This window comes from Canis lupus, chromosome 15, assembly GCF_003254725.2.
Source record: "Canis lupus dingo isolate Sandy chromosome 15, ASM325472v2, whole genome shotgun sequence".
Lineage (NCBI taxonomy): Eukaryota > Metazoa > Chordata > Mammalia > Carnivora > Canidae > Canis > Canis lupus.
In genome coordinates, this window is record NC_064257.1 from 8,001,726 (window position 1) to 8,023,349 (window position 21,624).

The 21,624-nt window shown below is 61.2% G+C and overlaps 1 protein-coding gene across 1 annotated transcript in view; it reads left to right on the plus strand.

Moving 5' to 3' along the window:
* CSMD2 (CUB and Sushi multiple domains 2) overlaps window positions 1–21,624 on the plus strand; it is a 489,398-nt gene that overhangs the window by 249,766 nt on the left and 218,008 nt on the right. Inside the window, exons 11-12 of the mRNA XM_049094020.1 lie at window positions 12,272–12,375; window positions 14,951–15,063. Of these exons, the coding sequence (XP_048949977.1) occupies window positions 12,272–12,375; window positions 14,951–15,063 (217 nt within the window). The remainder of the gene's footprint in view (window positions 1–12,271; window positions 12,376–14,950; window positions 15,064–21,624) is intronic.

The window sequence follows — 21,624 nt, forward strand, 5'->3', positions numbered from 1 at the left end:
TTAATTTACGGTTCCTTTCCGACTCTAGTTTCCTGAGTGCTTTCATCGTAAATAAATGTAGAATATTATCAATCACCTTTCTTTTTTTTTAATTTTTTTTTATCAAGCACCTTTCTATATCTCTTAGTATAATCATGATTTGCCCCTTAATTTTCTCAGTGTGGTGAATCACAACCAGCCTTTCATTCCTGGGATAAACTGAACTTGGTAATTGAGTACTAGAGGCTAAGTAAGCATTTAGTTGTTATAAATGCCTGTATTTGATTCACTGATATTTTGTTTAGGAATTTGCTTCCATCTTGTTAGTGAGATTAGCCTTTTTTTTTCCATATTACCCTTGCCAAATTTTTTTCATCAGGATATCGTTAGCCTCGTAAAATGACCTGGCAAGTGTATCTTCTCTTTCTATCCTACGGAGTTAATAGTGGAGCTTGGAATAACTTTTGCCTTGGAAGTTTGGTGGAACTTTTAAAACAGCAAAACTATCTGGATTTGGTGTTCCTTTGTTGGAAGATTTCAAACTATAGATTTAATACTCTAAATGACTAAGAGACTATTATCTCTTTTTTTTTTCTTGAGTCCATTTTAGTAAGTTTTCAAATTTCTTGGCCATAAAGTTGTGTGTGTGTGTGTGTGTGTGTGTGTATATATATATATATATATAATTACTATATATATTTTATTCCCTGTTTTTTTCTTTTTTAAGAGAGGTGTTTTATTTTTTATTTATTTTTTTTAAGATTTTATTTATTTATTATTTTAATTTTTTTTAAATATTTTTTTTCAATTTTTATTTATTTATGATAGTCACAGAGAGAGAGAGAGAGGCAGAGACATAGGCCGAGGGAGAAGCAGGCTCCATGCACCAGGAGCCTGATGTGGGATTCGATCCCGAGTCTCCAGGATCGCGCCCTGGGCCAAAGGCAGGTGCCAAACCGCTGCGCCACCCAGGGATCCCTATTTATTTATTAATGATAGACATAGAGAGAGAGAGAGGCAGAGACACAGGAGGAGGGAGAAGCAGGCTCCATGCCGGGAGCCCGACACGGGACTCGATCCCAGGACTCCAGGATCACGCTCTGGGCCAAAAGCAGGCGCCAAACCACTGAGTCACCCAGGGATCCCCCCCCCGTTTGATTTCTAATTTTGTATCTTTCTAAATCAGTGTTGCCAGAGGTTTCACATTTTATATTCTTTTCAAAGAACCAAAAATTTTAGTTTTGTTAATATTTCTTTTGATATATTTATTTTTTTATTTCACCAATTTCTTTTCCTTTGTTATATTTGGGTATATTCTGGGTTTTACTCCTTTTTTATTGTCCTAACTTTAATGCTTAATTCATTATTATTTTCCAATCTTATTAAAGCATCTAAGGCTACAACTTTCCCTCTGAGGACTATTTTGGCTACATTCCCACAGGTTTTTATAGGCAGTATTTCTGTTATCCTTCAGTTCTGAATATTTCCCAGTTCCATTATTCTTTTTATCTTTCAGCCAAGAGTATTTTAGAAATATTTCTTAATTATTTCCAAATAAAGGATTTTTCTATCTCTCTTTTTGTTACTGATTCTAAAGCTTGTGGTCAGAGAACATCGTCTGTAATTGAATCATTCGACTTTTAGGATCAAGAATGTCATTTATCACATATATTCTTTGTGTATTTGAAAAATCAAGATGTATTTTGCAGTTTATGTGTTCTAATGTCTTCATTACATCAAGCTTGTTAATTGTGCTTATATCATTTATATATGCATTAGTTTTTGTCTTCTTTTTCAGCCAACTGCAAGACAAGGCGTATTAATATCTCCCACTATGATGGTGGTTTGCCTGTTACTCCTTGAAGTTCTGTCGATTTTTATTTTATATATTTTGAGCCTGTTACTAGAGCATGCACGTGGAGAATCCTATATCTTGCAGGTGGATTGAGCTTTTTCAAAAATAGTTATTTAATGACTCTCTTTACCTGTAGTAATGTTTTTGACCTGAAAGCTTTCCCCACCCCCCAGCTATTCCATCAGCTTTTGGTTTGTTGGTTTGGTTTGTTTGTTTTTTTAGGGGGTTTTTTTTGGTTTTGGTTGAATAACTCATGCCTGCTCTCTTGCTTTCAACCTTTCTACTTCCTTTATGTACGTCTTATGTATAGCTGGATTTTTAAAAATTCCCTCTGACAAGTCATCTTTCAACTGGAAAAGTTAGACCATTTAAATTATATTATCATTCCTATGTTTTAGGGTTACCCTAGATGTCTAGTGTTAATATGCATATTTAATAAAGTCTAATGTAAATAGTAATTGTATGTTCCCCCTGAAAGTCAGAGGTCTTAGGACACTATGACTTTAATTACTCCTTCCCAATTCATACTTTATGGTGTGTGTATTTTCAAGTTGCCTTTCTTTTGCTCACAAGTCATTATTGCTCTTGGTTAATAAAACAACATCCATTTAGATTTACTCACACATTTACCATTTTGTTCACTATTTCTTCTTGCATATCAGTCCTTCCCTTTGGAATTACTTTCTTTCTATCCAAAGTACATGCTTTAGAATTTATTTTCCTGTTGATGACAGACTTTCTTAGTTCTTGTTTGTCTTAAAATGTCTGTTCTCCCCTTGTCCTTAAAAACACCGCTATTCACGGAGTCGTCTTTCTTGACAATTATGTTCTCTCTGCACGTGGAAATATTATTCCAGTGTCTCCTAGCCCCCATTCCTGCTGCAAGTTTATTGTCATTTCTTTGTATGATATTCTTCTGGCTGCTTTTATGGTCTTTTCCTTATCTTTATTGTTCTGCAATCTCATGATCAGGGGTCTAGTTGTGGGTATCTTGGTATTTATCCTGCTTGACTTCATTAAGCTCTGGAATCCGTGGGTTGTATCTTTCACCAGTTTGGGAAGATTTTTAGCCATTGTCTTTTCAGCTGTTTTCTCTCCTTTATTCTCTCTCTTTTCTGCTCCTCAAAGTATGACAAGATATGTTCGTCTTTCCCACCCATCTTCTGTGTTTCTTAACTTCTATAATTTTCTCTCATTCTGTTCACCAGGTCTCTGTTGAGCTACATCTAACCTCTGCTGAATTCGATTTCTTTTCATTTCAAATAGTGCCATTCATATTTTATGAGGTCCTATTGGGGTTTTATTTAAGAAGTTCTTGATCATATTTTATAGTATTTTGCCCTCTTTTCATATGTTTAAACTGTTAATTCCTTAAGCATGTTAAATATATTTATTTTATATTCTGTATTTGCAAATCTCAATTTCTGAAGTCTTTGCAAATTTGATTCTGTTGTCTGTTGTTTCTCACTTCTTGCCTCCCGGGAACTGTGTTTCCTTCTTTGTTTTGTCTGTAATTCTTGACTATGTGGTTAGAATCATAAACTTTCTTCTTTGAGACCTGGGTAGAAGAGGCTTTCTTCCAGACAGAGTTTACATTCACTCCTGCCCAGTGCCTGGGGGCATTACCAGCCAGAAACCTCACATACTAAATTCCTAGTATGAAGTTTCCGACCCACCCAAGTAATGTGCAGACCCACGTGAGGGCAGACTTATTGTGAAGGAGTCTCGGGGGTTACCCTCACACTAAGGGTGCAGCTTTTTTTAAAAATATATTTTATTTATTTATTCATGAGAGACACAGAGAGAGAGAAGCAGAGACACAGGCAGAGGGAGAAGCAGGCCCCATGCAGGGAGCCCGACGTGAGACTCGATCCAGGGACTCCAGGATCATGCCCTGGGCCGAAGGGGGCACTAAATCACTGAGCCACCCAGGGATCCCCAGGGTGCAGCTTTAGTTAGCCCAACATCATTCGGGGCTGTCATACTAGAGCCCCCACCTTGGTGGGTCCTGACCTTTATCTCCTATTCCCTGTTCCCCACAAGGCCCTGAAAACCAGAGTTCTACTTCACCAGTTTTTTAAAAATCTACTCAAAGCCAATGCCAGCCTCATACTCTGGGTCACATTTTGGGTCCCTACAGTCCCTGGGTTTGGACTCCGAGTATTCTTACTTTGTAAGTCTGCCCAGGCTGCCATAATAAAACAAAACAGACTGTGTGGCCTTAACAAGGAACATGTATTTTCTCACAGTTCTGGAGGGTGGACATTCACAATTGGGGTGTCCACCAATTCAAGTTCTGGTGAGGCCTCTTCCTAACTTAGGGATGTAGGGATGACGTCCTCTTCACATGGCCTTTCCTCTGTGTGCATGCACAAAGAGAAACCCTGTGGTGTCTTCTGCTCCTTTTATAAGGACGCCAATCCCATTGGATTAAGGCCATACCCTTATGACCTCATTTAATCTTAATTACCCCCATAAAGACTTCATTTCCCAATTCCATCACATTGAGGGTTAAGGCTTTAACATGTGAATTTTAGGGAGATATAATTCAGTTCAGAGCACTTACTAATTCATAAAAAGCTTGTCTTTTTCTTTCTAAATTCTACTCAACATTTTTTTCTCAATTTTTTAAAATAAATTTATTTTTTATTGGTGTTCAATTTGCCAACATATAGCATAACACCCAGTGCTCATCCCATCAAGTGCCCCCCTCAGTGCCCGTCACCCAGTCACCCACAACCCCCCCTCCTGCCCTTCCACCACCCCTAGTTAGCTTCCCAGAATTAGGAGTCTCTCATGTTCTGTCTCCCTTTCTTATGTTTCCCACTCAACATTTTAAAATCATTTGGCCAGGGTGCTTAGGACCACAATGCTGGCAACAATGGAAAAAGATTTCCTCTGCAAAGCATTGTACAAAGACTCCCATTTCATCAAACCATTTGATGATGAACCTAGTCAGTGGGGAAGGACGCTGCTGCCATGTGGGGATGGAGGCTGGATCAGAAGAAGGACTTAACTACCTCGAGGTTATCAAGCCATTGATGAGAAGGCTCTTTCTTGGACGTTGTTAAAGATGCTTATCTTAGTTTTGTTTTGAACCTGAAGATGGGGTGTAGGGGAAAGTGTAAACAAGGCCTGAGAAGTTGCTGAGAAACAGTTTTATTCACCCTCCCCACAGCCCCCAGAAGGGCCAGTCTTAGCTGGTGTGTGAGGGTCAGCGGCTCCATACCAGTCAGTCCCTCACATGCCCTGCAGGTCATGCCAGCCTGGGTTCCCGAAGCCAGGCCCTCAGAGTCAGGCTGTGAAAAAGGACATTCCTGTCACCTCCGTGGGCCCTTTATGAGCTTCAGGTAGTGCGGAGGAGCCCCGAGAGCCTGAAGGGAGGCCCTTACTGCCACCGCGGTGGAGGAGAGCCAGGGAGCATTGAGTGCAGGAGGGCGGGTGTAAGTGTGGTACCTAGAAATCCCAAACTGCAGAATCAGAGCTGCCTTCCTGCAGATGTCAGGGCAGACATGTGGTGCGTTCCCAGCCCTGCTCACGGGCCGCAGGAGAGCCCCGGGTATGTCCAAGTCACCCTTGGAGCGTCGCCCTCGGCAAAAAGCATTGTCTCTCCAAGTTCACGGTGCTTGGCCTTGCGCCTCATGAGATGAGCACCCGTTCACTCATTGACCATGATGTGATCTCTGCCCTCGAGGAGCAGGTTCACAGGAGAGGTGAACGAGACCTAGAGGGCGGGTGGGTGCTGATGGAGGGGTGCTGTCTTGGAAAATGTTGGAAGGAGCCACCAACTGGACGATCAGAGAGGCTCTCACATCTGAGCAGGGTCTGCACCCAGAGTGGGCTTGGGAATCCACACCCCAGGGCGGATGCGTGCGCCAAGGCCCGGAGATTTGGAACAGCCTCTCGGAGCTGGAAGGGGTCCAGCATCTGGATCAAGACGGGTTGGAGAACCCACGGGATCCAGATCGTGACGCGCCTACGTACTCAACAACGAGGCTTGGGCTTTGTCCTGACACAGATTTTTAAGGGCGAGAATGTCAGGCTGTCGGTCTTACAAATGCATATCGTGCGCGGAGCACTGCACTAAGCCTCCATATGAGTGATCATATTTCGTTCTCGTCCCGGCGCAGCTCGTCAGGCGGTAAGAGCCCCCCTGATGGCTGCGGAAACGGAATCCAGGACAGGTTAGTGGGTGGGAAACCTGGTCGTGACGCGTCGTCAGTGGCAGCACCAGGAGTTAAGCCCAGTCCTTGCGGCCCCGCTGCCCCATGGAACAAGGTCCCGGGGGCACAGGGACGGCCTGGGAACAGCAGCCCTGGGATCAGCCTTCCTTGCCAAACCGGGGCAGTTTCAGGACATTCAAGTTTTTGAAAGATGCCTGTGCAGCAGTGGAGGCAACCAGGGAGAAGCAAGACCAGTTAGGAGGCAGAGGCAGTTACCCCAGCAAGAAAAGGGGGGGCGTCCACCAAGGCTTTGGAAACATGGAGGAGACGACGGAGTTAAGAGAAATGCAGGGAATGGAATGGGACTCGGAGGCTGCCTGCATGTGAGGGTGGAGGGAGGAGGAGCGTCTGACGAACATCACCCCCAGGTGACCCCCGTAGCGGCACGTGGTGGGCGCATGGCACACAGGGAGTCAGTGAACGCGTGATGATGCGAGGCCTTCGGCCCTGGACCGAAGGGAGGAGTTCAGAGGAGACCAAAGGGGAGGCACGTGCTCTGCGGGATCAAGAGGGAAACACGGTGTGCTCGGGGTGCATGTTTCGCAGTGACCGGACCGGTTGGACACTGGGTACGTGGGAGGTCAGGAGAGACTTGGGCCCCAGGGCAGGACGCCGAGGAAGAGCAGTGTGAGGGAGCAGACTCGCAGCCGGGCGGAGAAATGGCAGGAGGGCTCCCGCCGTGGTGGCGAGGAAGCAGGGGTGCTGCGGAAGGGACCGGAGACATGCCGTGGGCTTTGGCCCCACAGGGGGACCTTCCAGGGCAGTGTGGGGCAGACGCAGCCGTGGGCCAGGAGGGGGCGGGCAGGGGGCGGCGAGGAGCAGGGAGCCCAGACGGCCCTTGAGACCCGCGCTCAGGGGTGTGCGGGGGAGGGGCACCCGGGGGGCGGGCACCGCGTTGGGGCCACTTAGGGTGTTTGTTTAGACTTGGAGACGAGGCGGCCAAGTCCACAGGCAGAGAGGCCAAGGGGGAGGCGGAGGCGCTGAGCGAGGGGAGGCTTCCAGGACGCCTGCCTGGCTCCCTGCACCGAGCAGGGGAAGAGGGGAAGAAGGGCTGGAGGCCGAGGAAGGCCCAGCTGCCCTGGCGCATGTGCGGGCAGCACCACGTCCGCCCCCCCCAAGCACCTATGAGCTCCTCCACATTGACCCCTTGTCCCCCTTGTCCCCCTCGTCCCCCTCTTAGAACCTCTGTGGGCAGAGGAAGCAGTGACGGGCCCAGGAACCCGGGCCCCGGGAGGGCGGCAGGGAGGCCCAGAGAGAAGCCAACCCTGGGGTGGCGGGAGGGCACGGCCCAGAGCCGCGGTCCACACCCCACCTCCTGGGACCCAGGGTCCTGGTCCTACCGTGGAGGCAGGTGGCGGCTGTGCTCCCCGACCCCAACACCTCCCCCCCACCCTGTGCCCTCCCCGTGCTCCCCGACCCCAGCACCTCCCCCCGACCCTGTGCCCTCCCCCTGCTCCCCGACCCCAGCACCTCCCCCCCACCCTATGCCCTCCCCATGCTCCCCGACCCCAGCACCTCCCCACCCTGTCCCCCTCCTATGCCTCCACATACCCACGCACCCACTCTTCTGGCCCATGAGTTCTCTGGGCAGTGGCCACGTTCACCTCCCTGTGTTCCCCCCCAAAGCCCCCACACGGTGAGTGCAGTTTAACTGTTGCAGGACCGAGTGAGTAAGTGAATCCATCAACCAGTGGGTGAAGGGGCCAGTGCTTGCATGTGAGTCCGTCACCCTCAGGCCCCCAAATCTCATGTGGCCGTGGCCAGAGCTCCGGAGCCTCGGAACCTTGTCCATGTCGCCCTGGGCTTCCCCTCGGCCTGCGCAGGGACGCCAGCCCTGCCTCCCATCCTGGGCTGAGGCCCGCTGCCCACTGGCTTCCCATCCCCCCTCCCCCAGACCCCCGTGCCCCCCCTTGGGCGCCCAGCAGGTCCGGGCCAGGGCCCCCCCAGCAGGCCTGCCCCGGAACAGGGAGTGCCCTTCCTGCCCACGCCCGTCAGTGCCCTGAGCAGCGTTCACACAGCAGCGGGCGGGCGTCGGGCTCACACCGAGCCCTGGGAGACCCGGGAGGGCTGCGGGCCGTGGGGTAGCATGTGGTGCCGGAGCCCGGCAGGGGGGAAGCACAGGCCAGGCCGTGTCGGCCTCTGGTGGCCTCGCCACGATGCTGAGCTTTGTCGTGAGGGTGACAGTTGGCAGGTTAGCATGTGAGGATGCAGCCTTCTGCGCCCGGGGTGGCCATGGGTGGCCGTGGGTGGCCGTGGGCGGTGCAGGAGGGACGTGCTGCTGCGAGGCTCACAGGTGCCTGGTTTCCGGGACAGCAGAGTCCCAAGGCCGGCGTGCGCCCCATCGCACCTCCCTCCGTGCCTCCAGCAGCCTCTGGGTGCCTGTGCCTGGGACCCCGGCGTCGCCACCCCGTGCCCTCCGCAGAGACCAGGCTGTGAACGGCCGGCAGCGAGACCCTGCCCACACGGGCCTGCGTCCCGGGTGACGGCCAGCTTCCCGCTCTGGGACAGGGGCACTGGCCGAGTGCCCCAGCCGCCGCGTCCTGCCTGCTTCACGGGCGGCCACCACCGTCTGGCCTCGGATGCCCCTGCGGCAGCCGCTTGATGGGCACGCCACGCCGTGACCGCGGGACAGCCTGGCCATACACCGGGCCGCCCAGGAGAGGGCCGACGCCGGTCCCGCACCCGCAGTGCAGTGTGTGTCCTGCCCTCTACTAACCGTGATCGCTCCCGCGGGGACGGGGCTGCCCTAAGTGGTGATGCGAGTCCCTCTAGGGCTCCGGGCCGGCCCCCTAAGCAAGGCTCCCAGCGCAGGCGTGATGGTCTAGTCGCCATCCGGAGGTGGCGCGGTGACCAGGGTCCTGCACCCCGAGGCTCTGGCGGGAGAGCGCGTCTGCAGCCTTACCGCGTGCAGAGGCCACGGCGGCCAGAGGCTCGGGCCTTCGGGGCTGGGATGGAGCCTAGAGCTCGGGAAGGTGGGAGGGGGAGGGGGAGGGGGCAGCTGGGCACCTGGGCTCCCAGGCTGGTATGGGAACTGCTCTGAGCAGGGCCCCGCACGGGGTCGGTGCTGGCGGGAGGAGAGCCTGGGCCGGCAGGACAGGGCTGGGGTTGGGACCCACAGGGCTAGTGGACCAGGGGGAGGGGGAGGAGGGCAGTGTAGACAGGACCAGGGTGTGGGGACAGAGGGTGGTGTGGATGGACCAGGGTGAGGGGGAGGAGGGCGGTGTGGACAGGACCAGGGTGAGGGGGACGGAGGGCAGTGTAAGCAGATGGTCTGGATGATGCGGTTGGGCTGCAGGGAGTGTGGGCTGAGCTTGTCCCACAGGGGAAACCGAAAGGGCTAAGGCCCCCCAAGGCCAACAGGTGTTCCCTCTGTGCCTGGAGCTGCCCCCGCTGCTGCCCCGCCCTCCTCACCCCTGGCTGCCCCACCCCCTGTGCTCCTGGCTCCTCCACACCCCTGCCTGCCCTCCCCCGCTCCCCCGGCTCCCCTGTTTCCACCGTCCCTCAGTGCTCCTGCTCCTGGTGCAGAGGCGCTGTCCGGCCGTGGCTCCCAGGTGGCCCATCACCCCCGTGGCGGTCAGGGCACAGCCCCAGCCGCGCAGAGGCCTCGCCTACCGTGCGCCCCGGTCCTCCCGCGGCCCCATCCCTGGGCGAGTCGCCTTCCGTGGCTCCGCCGGTCCGCCCGCCGCTCTGTCTGCCAGGATGGTCCTGCTCCCCTTCCTCACGCATGTCCAAGCTCGGGCTCCTGTCCACACCCAGACAGGCTTCGCCTTCCTAGGGAAGCATCCTCGGCTCCGCTGCCCTGTCCTATGCTCGCGGGTGTTCACCCCAGAGGTGCCGCAGAGAGGGGCGTTGGGGGAGCCGGGCTCGGCAGGCCGGGCGGGGGCCCCAGGATGGGGTGCTGCGATGCGTGGCGGGGGCTCCTGCGGGGCCGGGGGCAGCAGGGCCGGGGCCGTGCCCCTCGTGCACGTAGGTTTGCACCCAGGATGCTTGCACCATAAGGAAACACGGTCCCCGGGAGCGGTCGGCTCCTCCGGAAGGAAGCCCGGCGCCTCCCCCGGGACCCGAGGCACAAAGGCGCACCCGCAGCTGGCGGCTCAGTGGCTCGCCCTGGAGGAAAGCTCGCCTTGACAGGGACGGGGACAGGGCTAGAGGGCAGGAGGCCGAGCAGAGGGGTCTGAGAAGCACAAGCACCGGTGACTCGCCCGGACGTGGACTTTAAGAAACAGACGGTCGTGGGGGAGGAAACCAGAGACAAAGTGAGGAATGGAACGAAGTCCAGGGAACCACGTGCTGGTCCGGGGAGGGGGGGACGGCGGCGTGTGCAGGGGGCAGGCCGTGCACCCCAGGCTCCCTTCCCCTGTAGCTTCGCGACCTCAGGTACAAATGGAAAGACTTTTAAACTGGAAACCGACAGAAGGAGGTCCAGGTTGGCCACAGGAGGCGCGCGGCCCCGGCCCCGCCGTACGCGCTCGGCCCCCATGTCCCACTGCACCTGCGCCCCGCACTGGGCCCCACGCACGCCCCCATCGCCCTCCTCCCTCACCCACCCGACTGCTGCCACACCCGTGTCCACCCCTGCAGCCACCGGCCAACGTGCTCCTCAAACACCTGCGAGCGTCTGCCACCTACTGTTGAAAACGCCCGCCCCCCCACCCCCCAGGGGAAACCCTGGCTCTTCGGCCAAGGGAGATTTTAAGGCCCTTTGCACTTAGCTCCAGGCAAACCTCTCAAGTCCTGCACCTTCTGCAGCCGCCCCCCTGCACTGGAGGCCCAGCCACTGTCCCCGAGGGAAACAGCACGGCCGTGCGCGTGGGGCGGAGCTTCGGGGACAGTGGGCACCTGTTCTGGGGCATCCCATCCATGCCCAGACCGCGCCTCCTCACAGCGACCCTGCCTCTCCCAGCCTCCCCCGGGGCCTGACCGGCCCCCGCGGCCTTCGGAAGGCCAAGCACCCTCACGGCTGGTCCCCCTGCTGCCCCCTTGCAGGCTCTGTGAGCCCCAGGCCCCCATGCACCTGCAGCCCTACAGAAGGTCCCCCTGCTGCCCCGCCCCCGCAGGCTCCATGAGCCCCAGACCCTGTGCACCTGCAGCCCTATGGACGGTCCCCCTGCTGCCCCCCACAAGCTCTGTGAGCCTGAGCCCCAGCCCCCTGCATACCTGCAGACCTATGCATGGTCCCCCTGCCCCCCATTCAGGCTCCAGGAGCCCCAGGCCCCCACGCACCTGCAGCCCTACAGACGGTCCCCCTGTTGCCCCCTGCAAGCCTAAGCCCCAGGCCCCCGCGCACCTGTAGCCCTACAGACGGTCCCCCTGCAGGCTCCACGAGCCCCAGGCCCCTTGCACCTGCAGCCTTATGGGGATGGTCCCCCTACCCCCACTTCAGGCTCCGTGAGCCCCAGGCCCCCACGCACCTGCAGCCTTATGGGGATGGTCCCCATATGGACGGTCCCCCTGCTGCCCCCTTGCAGGCTCCACAAGCCCCAGGCCCCGTGCACCTGCAGCCATATGGATGGTCCTCCTGCCCCCGCCTTCAGGCTCCAGGAGCCCCAGGCCCTGTGCACCTACAGCCCTATGGATGGTCCCCCTGTTGTCCCCTGCGAGCCTGAGCCCCAGGGCCCCGTGCACCTGCAGCCCTCACAGGGCCGCCATCCCCCGGCGCAGACGTGCTGGCTCCCTGCCTGTCCAGGACGGGCCCGCACTGACTGGAAACCCGCGTCCTGAGCCGGGCTCGTGCTATGAGCCTAGTAAATCCTGTGGGAGGCCAGGCTGAGACCAGGAAGGAGAACCTCACTGAAACCTCCTTCCTGGAACCTTCATTTAGCCAACGAAGGAACAGAAGCAGATGGAGAGAAGCAGGTGGAGGGGAGGCTGAGAGGCGCTCCGGCGGGGCCTGCCGGGGGCGGGGGGAGGCAGCTGAGGTTCCACGTGAGGCCTGGACATCGGCCACCGTCCCGGGGACGTCTGTGCAGCGCGGAGGGAGGATCTGATCTTGCGGGCGGCCACGTGCGCCTGGCGTTGCCACAGCAGCCCCAGGTTGGCCGGACTCTGGAGAACCTGAGGGGACCCCAGGGACTGTCCAGCCTGGAGAGAAGCGGTTCCTCCTGCAGGAGGCGGCATGGACGCGGGTGGGCGGCAGGTGGGGAGGCTGGCGTCGGGGAGGCCCTTGCCGACCCCCGCAGCCCTGCCCGCTGCCTGACCCCTGCTCCCTCCCCAGGTGATCAAGCTGGCCTTTGAGGACTTTGACTTGGAGAGGGGCTACGACACCCTGACGGTCGGGGACGGCGGCCAGGACGGGGACCAGAAGACGGTGCTCTACGTGTAAGTGAGGCGGGGCTGCCGTCGGGAGGGCAGGCGGCCTGGCCGTGGGGGGGGGGGGGACGTGCACGGGGTCCCCTCAGGGCTGCGGCATGGGGCCCATCCGACCACAGGAAGCAGCCGTGGCCAACGGTCCGCGGGCGCCGCAGGGAGAGCGTGCAGGACGGCGACTCGGGCGCCAGGGCTCCAGTTCCGTGGGTGCGCCCTGCTCCTGCCCCAGCTTGTCCCCGAGGCCACGTCCACCCTGCAAGGTCTGACCTCGGTGGGGATGGCGCCGGGTCCCGGTGGCCTCGCCGCACGCTGGAGCCCTGGGAGGACTTTGCAGGGGTGTGCGCCCAGGGGCGCGTTTCCCCAGCCAAGGCAGGCTGGCGTCGTGTGGTCCAGTCCAGGCCTGCGCGGGCTGGGGATCCCCTCTGCGGCATCTTGGGTCCCTCGCCTGGGCCGACCACCGGCAGCCTGGCCTAGAGGCAGAGCATGCTCATCTCCGTTGCCCAGGTCGGGGGGACGGGGGGGCAGGCCTCACTGATACCCCACGTCGACCATGTGCCCAGGTGCCCGGTGGGGGACCGTCCACATCAGGGGTCTCATGGTGTTACCCCCACTTAGCGGGTGGGGTCAGGCCCAGGGTGGCCCGGCCGGGTGGTGGCCGTAGCAGCCTTGCAATCCTGCTTCATGCAGGACGGCGGCCCGTGCCCTACGCTCCCCGCCGGCGGCCCCCGGGCCAGCGCCCTCCGCTGTTCATGCCGAAGGCCAATGGCTCTTGGGCCCCCGCTGCCTCGTGCCGGGGCCCTGCCGCCCTGGGCACAGTCCCCGCCTCCCCACACCTGTCAGAGCAGAGCCTGTCGGGGCAGTTACGTGATGCACGAGGTGACCCACTGCCACGGCGGCAACACGGAACCTCCCCGGCCCACGGACCGGGCTGCGCACCTGTGAGCGTCCTCCCCGCAGCCTGCGCCGCCACGTTAACCCGGATCCTCTGGGGAAACGGAGCCGGTCGGGTCTACGTGTGACAGCCAGGGGTTTGCTGTGAGGCGTCAGTTCCCTCACCGATGGGGACGCACAGGCCCCGAGACCTGCAGGGAGTCTGCAAACCGGGGACCGGGAAGGTTGATGAGGGCGAAGGCCCGCGGGCTCTGGACCCCGGAGGAGGCTGCCCTGCAGGCCGTCGGCTGACGGGACGAGGCCACTCCGCGCAGGGAAGGGCCGCCCGCTTTGTTGAATCCAGCGGCTGAGACAGTGACGGCCCCTAAGGCTGTGTCCCCGGAACCAGGATGAGGCCACGGTGACGCGTCCTCCGCAGCCCAGGCCAGTGGGCACGGGACGCAAGTGCCCTCCTCCCTCGCTCCCCGGCCCGTGCAGTGCAGCAGCTCGCTCTGCTCAGAAGGCCCGGATCCAAAAAATAAAAAAATAAAAAATAAAAATTTAAATTAAATTAAAAAAAAAAAAGAGAGAGAGAAGGCCCGGATCCTGGCTCCGGGTCCTCCCGGGACAAGCATCCTGGTGAGCTCTGGCCACAGAGGGCACCTGGCAGCCGCGGAGCTGGAAACGCCTCCTCGCCACCATCTCGTTGCTTAACACAGAATGACAGAGCTCGGGGCTCGGGACCGCGGGGCTCACAGCAGGTCCCATGAGCAACGGCCTGTGCCGCCCGGGCTCTCCCCCGCCCTCGGGGCCGTGAGGTCAGCGTCAGCCCCTGACTCCGGGGAAACACACCGAGTGTTTGGCCTCCTTCGTGGCCATGACTGGGTCACACGCATCTGCTCCCGGAGCCAGAGCCGGCCCAGCTGAGCCTCCGGCGTCCTTACTGGCTGCAGGATCCGCCCCAGCCCCTGGCACTCCTACTCCGTGGCGCCCCCAAGCTTGGGAACCCCGGATCAGAGCAGAGAGCGAGAACCCCTATCAGGTCGCACCGTCCACACCGGGGTGACTCGTCCAGTCCCAGCAGCAACGGGAGGCCCAGCCTCCCCGCCCTCGCCTCGGACCCCGGCCGTGCCACCGCCCCTCGCGCTGACCTCGGGGAGGCCGCGGCCCGTTCCGCACCCTTGTCTTCCCGCCTGTGCAGTGGGGGCGACGCAGTCCCTCCCTCCCTGGGCTAACAGGGTCCCTAGAGGTAACGGATGGAAAACCACCCGCTTGGAAGGTGTCGGGTAAACGGGAGCCGAATCCGCCCTCCCCATGCTTGAACTCTATTCTTCGGAGAGGATGTGGCCCTGGGGTGCGGGCGGGATGCTAAGAGTAGCTTCGTGTGTGGGAGCATGTGTTTCTGCGGGGAAAGGAGGGGCACGGCTCCCTAGGAGGAAGGCAGGGCCCCGGGGATGGGGCTCCGTGTCCCTGCGGCGGTCCACGCGGGCGGCCCCGGTGGCCTGGGTGTAGACAGCCCTCATTACACCCGCCGGCAGCAGGGTCAGGGCACAGATGCCCGGTGAGCAAGCCCGGGTCGGCCTAGGCCCTGCCCGTGGCCGGAGCAGGCGGCAGTGAGGGTCCCAGCCCCTGTGCACGAGCCGCGGGGCCCCGGGGGTGAGGGCCGGGCTTCTGCACCGTGGGGGGGTCACGCCTCTAACGCTCTGTCTCCCGACAGCCTCACGGGCACCTCGGTCCCAGACCTCATCGTCAGCACCAACCATCAAATGTGGCTCCTCTTCCAAACCGACGGCAGCGGCAGCTCCCTGGGATTCAAGGCCTCGTACGAAGGTAACTGCTGGGGGACCTGACACCCTCGCTCCAGAGTCCAGGCTCGAGGTGCGCATGTGGGGCCCTCTGGCCCTGGGTTCGAATCCCGACCGTGCCCCACACTGGCTTCCCGGCCCCCCACCCCCTGTAGGCATGTTGCTCATGTTGTCCGAGCCTCAGCCTCCGTCGGCCGGTGGGTCCCCCCGGCTGGTTTGGGGGGTTTCCTGGGATTGAGGCGCAGGCCGCGCAGCACCAGGCATGTATGTGCTTACATCTGCATCCGTACCTGGCTTGTGGCGACCTTTAAAGCCCCCCATCAGCTTTGGGAGCTTCCCCAGCCGCTGCGCGTGGGTGTCGCAGCGCTGAGTGACCAAGCGCGGGGCTGCCGAAGGATGTGCACTGCTGGTGGCCTGAGGGGGATCAAAGGAGGGTGCCCCGGATGTCGGGAGCCAAGCGTCCAGGGAGCAGAGAGCCCTGGGCCCAGCAGATGCCCCCCAGCCTTCCGCAGGCTTCCCGACTGCCTGTTGCTGATGACTGCTGACGCCGGTGTCCGCAGCGACGGGGACGGAAGGCGTCCCCCGGGCATCGGGTGGGCAGGCCGGGTGCTGGGGCAGACGCATCAGCTCTGAGCCCTGGCGACGGCCCACACCCGGCGGTGACGCAGGACACATGGGAGGAGCTACGGGTAAAGCACACGCGTGGCACGCAGCCCGTGGGAGCTCAGACACGGGGGCAGGCGGCCCTCAAGCAGCCTCTGCAAAGGCCCCCCCGGGAAGGCCAGCCTAGAGTCGAGAAGGCGCGGCGGCGGCTCCTGGAGGCCCGGGCGGCGGGGAGGGGGCCCCAGCTCCTGCACCCCATTCAGGGCCCGGTAACCGGCCGCGAGGCGACTGGAGGACCGGCTGCACAAGGGTCTTGCCGGGGGAGGCTGGTCGGCGGGGGGCACGGGGGCGACCGCAGGCCTCTCTGGGGCTCTGTTCACGTGCACCCGGGTCACGGGGCCTCGGTGAGGGTCCAGGGTGCTCGGATGTGACGGTGCGGGTGCAGGGCAAGTGCAGACGCATCAGGTCGGCACACAGCGGCTGGAGACCCGGGTTCAGGGCTGAGCTCTGACGCGCACTACTGGGGGGCAGGGAAGGGCTTGGACTCGGGGCTCCAGGCGTCTCCCCCACATCCGAGGTCCTCTGGATGCTCAGCCCCGAACGTGCCCGGCGGTCTGGGCACCACCCCAAGCCCCTAGTCTGCCCATATTTTATCAGCGGCGCGGATGAGACGTCGATAGCGCAGCCAGGACGGGGCAACGTCACTGCAGTCCGCGCGGTGACCCGCAGGGGAGCTCGCGGCCGAGTCACCCGGGTGGGGGAGGTGGGCTCAGAGTCAGCACCTAGAGGTTACCCAGGGTGTCGGGGTGGGCTTCGTCGGGGGCCGAGTCCAAGCCGGGGGGACGGTGGAGAGACCCTGCAAGTGTTCCCGGAGGGGGGAGCTGCATCCGTGTATGTGAGGGGCTGTCGGGTGGGAAGCGGGCTCGGGCGCGTCTGGCACAATGTCACCGGAGAACAAGAGGACGGACCGCTGAGCGCCTGTCATGTGCCGGAAGCTTCGTTCCCATTTTCTCAAGGGTTTCCCACAGAGTCCCGTGGCTTGGGTGGCCCCAGGGACCGCCCCGTCCCTCCTGTCATCCCCCCTGGTCCCCGCAAGCCCGCTTGGGACCCGGCGTCACAGCTGAGCCACGGGTGGAGAAGCTGCCGGCCGCATGCGGGTCCCGGCTGGCCCACGGCTGCTCCTCCTGTCGGGGGGACCTGACCTCGGAGGGATGACGTCCTGCCTCGTCACATCACATCAGGGCCAGGACCCGTGGGACCTCGGATTCCACTCCGTGTCCCTTTGGCTGCAGAGGCCACGAGAGTCGCAGAATTTCAGTTCCTTGGAAAAGCCCGTAGAAGCCAAAGCTGTGCCCCAGGAAGTGGGCGCGAGCCTGGGTTCCGCGTGCCAGGCAGCTGGGGTTTGGTGTTTTCGTACGTCGTGAATCCCCACGGGCCGCGTGACACGGTCCCATGGGCCAGGAGCCGGGGTAGGAATCCGTTCTGTGGGGGTTCTGAAGGCCAGAGCTGCACGACCAGGGTGTGGCCGCCTCGCTGTCCGCGCGCTCGCTGCACGTGGCCGCCTCCCCGCTGTGACACCAGGCCCGGGCGCTGGCCCCGGGAGACACAGAGCACGAGCTCCTGGAGGCGCCTCTCGCAAGGACCCGGATCCTGTGGATGTGACCCCGCCCGACGGCTCAAGGGGCCGTAGAGGCCCCGTCTCTGGCTCTAGCCACAGAGGAGGTGAGCACCTCACCAGGTGAGTTGGGGACTCAGCACCGTCCACGCTGAGCTCCCGGGTCTATCCAGCCGTGCTGCGGCTCCTCGGCGGACGCACAGTGTGTCCACGTCAGGCCCGCAGGCCGAGCCAGCGTAGGTGCAGGAGCGCTCGGTTCACACAGGACGACTTCCTACACAACAGTCACGCCGCCGTCCTGCAGCCTCCCAGCGTCACCCGCCCGGACCCTCCACGGCCCCCGGGCCTCGGTCCAACAGACCGGGTGTCCTCGGGGCCTCCCTGGCCCTGTGTGTGCTCTTAGCCAGTCTCTCCATCCCTAATCCTGGGTGTTCCAACCTCCATGTCCCTGATCTGCCTCCACATCCCTAATCCCGGGCATCCCTAATCCCGGGCGTCCCCACTCCACATCCCTAATCCCAGGCGTCCCCCCTCCACGTCCCTAATCCCGGGCATCCCCCCTCCACGTCCCTAATCCTGGGCGTTCCCCCATCCACATCCCTAATCCCGGGCATCCCCCCTCCGCATCCCTAATCCCAGGCATCCCCCTTCCGCGTCCCTAATCCCAGGCATCCCCCCTCCGCGTCCCTAATCCCGGGCGTCCCCCCTCCACGTCCCTAATCCTGGGCGTCCCCCATCTGTATCCCTAATCCCGGGCGTCCCCCCTCCGTGTCTCTAATCCTGGGCATCTCCCCCTCCCCATCCCTAATCCCGGGCATCCCCCCTCCATGTCTCTAATACTGGGCGTCCCCCCTCCACATCCCTATCCTAGGCGTCCCCCCTCCACGTTCCTAATCCCGGGCGTCCCCTCTCCATGTCTCTAATCCTGGGCGCCCCCCTCTGCGTCCCTAATCCCAGGAGTCCCCCCTCCATGTCCCTAATCCCGGGCGTCCCCCCTCTGCGTCCCTAATCCCAGGAGTCCCCTCCCCCCGCATCCCCTCTCCGCATCCCCCCTCCGCATCCCTAATCCATCCCTAATCCATCCGCATCCCTAATGCATCCCTCCACGTCCCCCCTCTGCGTCCCCCCTCTGCATCCCTAATCCCGGGTGTCCCCCCCTCCACATCCCTAATCCTGGGCATCCCCCCTCCACGTCCCCGACCCCGAGTGTTCTCACCTGTGAAGAGGGGCTAATAAGATGCCCTCAGGGGTCGTCCCAGGGCTCCTGTAGTGAATCCCGACTCCGGCCAGCAGCTGGGATGTGCTCCGTGAACAGCCCCGTCCAGAGTCCGCTCCCCTTGGCCTGCAGCTCCCCTCCCAGCCTACAGCCCGGCCTGAAGCCTCGGGTCCCTCTGCCCAGCGTCTGGGGGATTCTTCCCCGTGAGACGCCCTGGCCCAGCGGGGCGGCGGGGGGGAGGGGGGAGGCGGGTACCTGCCATCTCACTTCGCACAGGTGGCCTGAGGCATCCGTGGGCAGAGCCCGCCCCCCTCCAGGGACTCCCGGCCCCATGGTCATCTGCCCCGGCCTCCTCGGGGTTGGCAGCTGGCACCGCTGGGCCACCCCTCCCCTCACTAGAAGCCTGAGCCCCGGGGTGGGAGAACGAGGGGGTCCTTTGTCTAGAAACGCTCCCCGTCCTGCGTGTCACAGTCGCAGGTCAGGGTCGGGGAGGCAGCTCCGGCGCCCTCAAAGCCTGAGCTCCCGGAGCCTGGAAATCCAGCCCCCTCCGAGGGGGCAGCCAGCTGTAGGAAATGCATTCATAGTTGCAATTGCTTTGCTTCCCAGTAGAACAAGAAATATTTAAGGAACAGGCAATTAGCACTTACCAGAAACATTATAAAATTACATACAACTTGCTAACAAGTTTTAGCATCAATCTGGGAGTCTCCTCGCCTCCTGACTCAGAGCCTGGAATCCGGCAGCCGAAGGCTGTGTTGGGGGATTTGGCCGGCACGGGGGACAAAGGAGCCCGGCCCCTGGCCCTGTAGATACTCGGGCGGGTCAGACGCGGTGCAGGGAGGACGCCCAGGGGAGGGCACCCGTGGTCCTCGTTGTCCCAGAGCCTCGTGCGTGGTGCCGAGGATGGGGCACGTGCGTGGTCCCCCATTTGGGACGCTGGGGCCCCAAGGACAGGAAGACGGTCTGTGCCTCCACCCAAGTCTCAGCCAGCGTTCAGTAGAGTCGGGAACGTGCAGGAAGCTGGGGAGGTACCAGGGAGGGGGCTAAGCCGGCTCGAGGGCGTCCGGGAAGGCTTCCTGGAGGAGCGGGCGTCGGAGGCTGAGGCCGGCACAGCGGCTGCCAAGCGGCTGGCCAGACGTCCCCGAGAGGACAGCGTGGGGGCAGGAGGCCAAGGCATGCGGGAGGATAGCCGAGCTCCACTCCGCAGAGGGCGCACTGAGCTTCCAGCAGCCTCGGCCTTGCACGGGCCAGAAGGAAGGCCACGAGCCACGGACTGGCGTCGCTGGCTCCCCCCCCTTCCGGATCCTTCCTTTGCCTTGTGCGCGTGGCCGCTTCCAGCATCGAGCCTGCTGTGCTCGGGACGCCCGTGCCGCCTCCGGCATCCCCGGGAGCTGAGCGGCCCCCGCGCCCGAGCTGCAGCCAGGAAGCGCCCAGAGCTCCCAGCACGCACACTGCGTCTCCGTGAGCCCCGTGAAGCCCGCTCGGCACCAGGAGCCAGGGTCCATGAGAGGCGGGTGGTGGGAGCCCGCTCTGGGGGCAGCCGGGCTGCACCCTGGTCTGGCCGGCCCCGGGCGGGGGCGACGGCACAGGAGGCCGCGCCATCGGGTCGGCAGGGTCAGCAGGCCGCCCATGCAGCAGCGGCGACCTGCGTGATGACGTGGAGGAGAAACCCAGGTGGGACGGTCTGCCCGGACATCCACAGAGCCGACAGCCAGCTCCGGGGTGGGGAGCTGCACACGGCTCGGAGGTGCGCCCTGGCCCCCACGTCTCCGACCAGCTCCTGGAGGAATGAGACAGGCCAGAGAGAACATCCCCCCGCCCCCTCCCCCCCGACTCCGTCAGCGTCGTGAAGGCCTTGCAGGGAGACGTACGACCGCCGAGACACAGATGTGGGCCACGGGGTCCTGGCACCCCCCGCCGGGGTCGTCTGGAGCTCCGAGGATGTGCCCATTGCTTGCCAGGAGCGGGGCCGGTGGGCAGTGGGCCTGGGCCGCCTGGACATGCATAGACGCTGCCCCTGGTTGTGCAGACAAAGGCTTTCGAGGGCCCGCGGCCTCCGAGCCCACACGGATTTCACCATTGAGCCCCCAGCACGCCCTGACGCGGCGCGAGCACCGTTTCCATCCTGCTGACGACGACACGAGCCCGGGAGCGTGGCAGGTGTGCCCGAGGCCTCCCGGTCGTGCCACGGGCAGATCTAGAGCCTCGTCGGTGCCACCGCTGGTTCCTCCCCACGGCCACCGGGGAGCCGGCCTGAGGGGTCGGGGGCCTCAGGGTGGGAGGTGCCCCGTCAGGTGCGCCCCGGCCCGAGCCCCTGCTTCCAGCGCCGCCCCCGCCAGTCAGCCTGGCCCCAGAGCCCCACCTGCTGCCGAGCGTGGCGTGGGCACGGGATCTGCACTCGCGTTCGCTGCCCGAGCTGCATGGTCATCGTGAGGCCTCGCCGTGCTGGGTGGATGGAGCCGGGGGGTCGCTGTGTCCCTCATGCCCGGCACGGTGTGGGCCCACGAGGCCCCGGTCCCTGTCCTCCTCCCCCTGCTGTGCCCCCAGCGCCGGGGGCGGTGACCCCAAGGCCGCGTCGGTCCCTCTAGAGGGCGGCGAGCACCAGCACCAAGAAGGAAAGACGAAGGAGAAACCGAGAAACCGAGGGGCCCCTCGGCCCAGGGCGGGAGTCCTATTTGGAATCGGAAAGTGGAAAACCCAGGAGGGGACGGAGGCTGGTCATGGGCGGAAGCCTGGGCATCTCGGAAGCAGACCCTAGGTCTGCGGGCAGCTGCTTGGCGGTAGGGAGAGGGACGGAGGGACGGACAGAGGGACGGATGGAGGGAGGGACAGAGCCCCCAGCCTCCAGGGGCTGAGAACCCCAAGCCCCCGCCCCGGCCCTGCTGCGGCCCCGCACACGCACTCCGGTGCCTTTGCCCTTTTGCTGGGGCTGCCCCAGCCCTGCCTCCCCTGAGGCTGCCCCCACCCTCACCCTCACCCCCACCCCCACCCCTGGGCCCCAAGAGCCGGGAGCTGGGAGCGCTCTCCAGGGACAGCAGCTGGGCCCGGCCTGCCCGGCACCCTTCCCCCACCCTCACGCTCGCCCAGGTCCAGCTCTTGCCCTCCTGTCACCGTCCCCAGGTCCTGCCGATCCCCTGCTGGACCTCACTGTC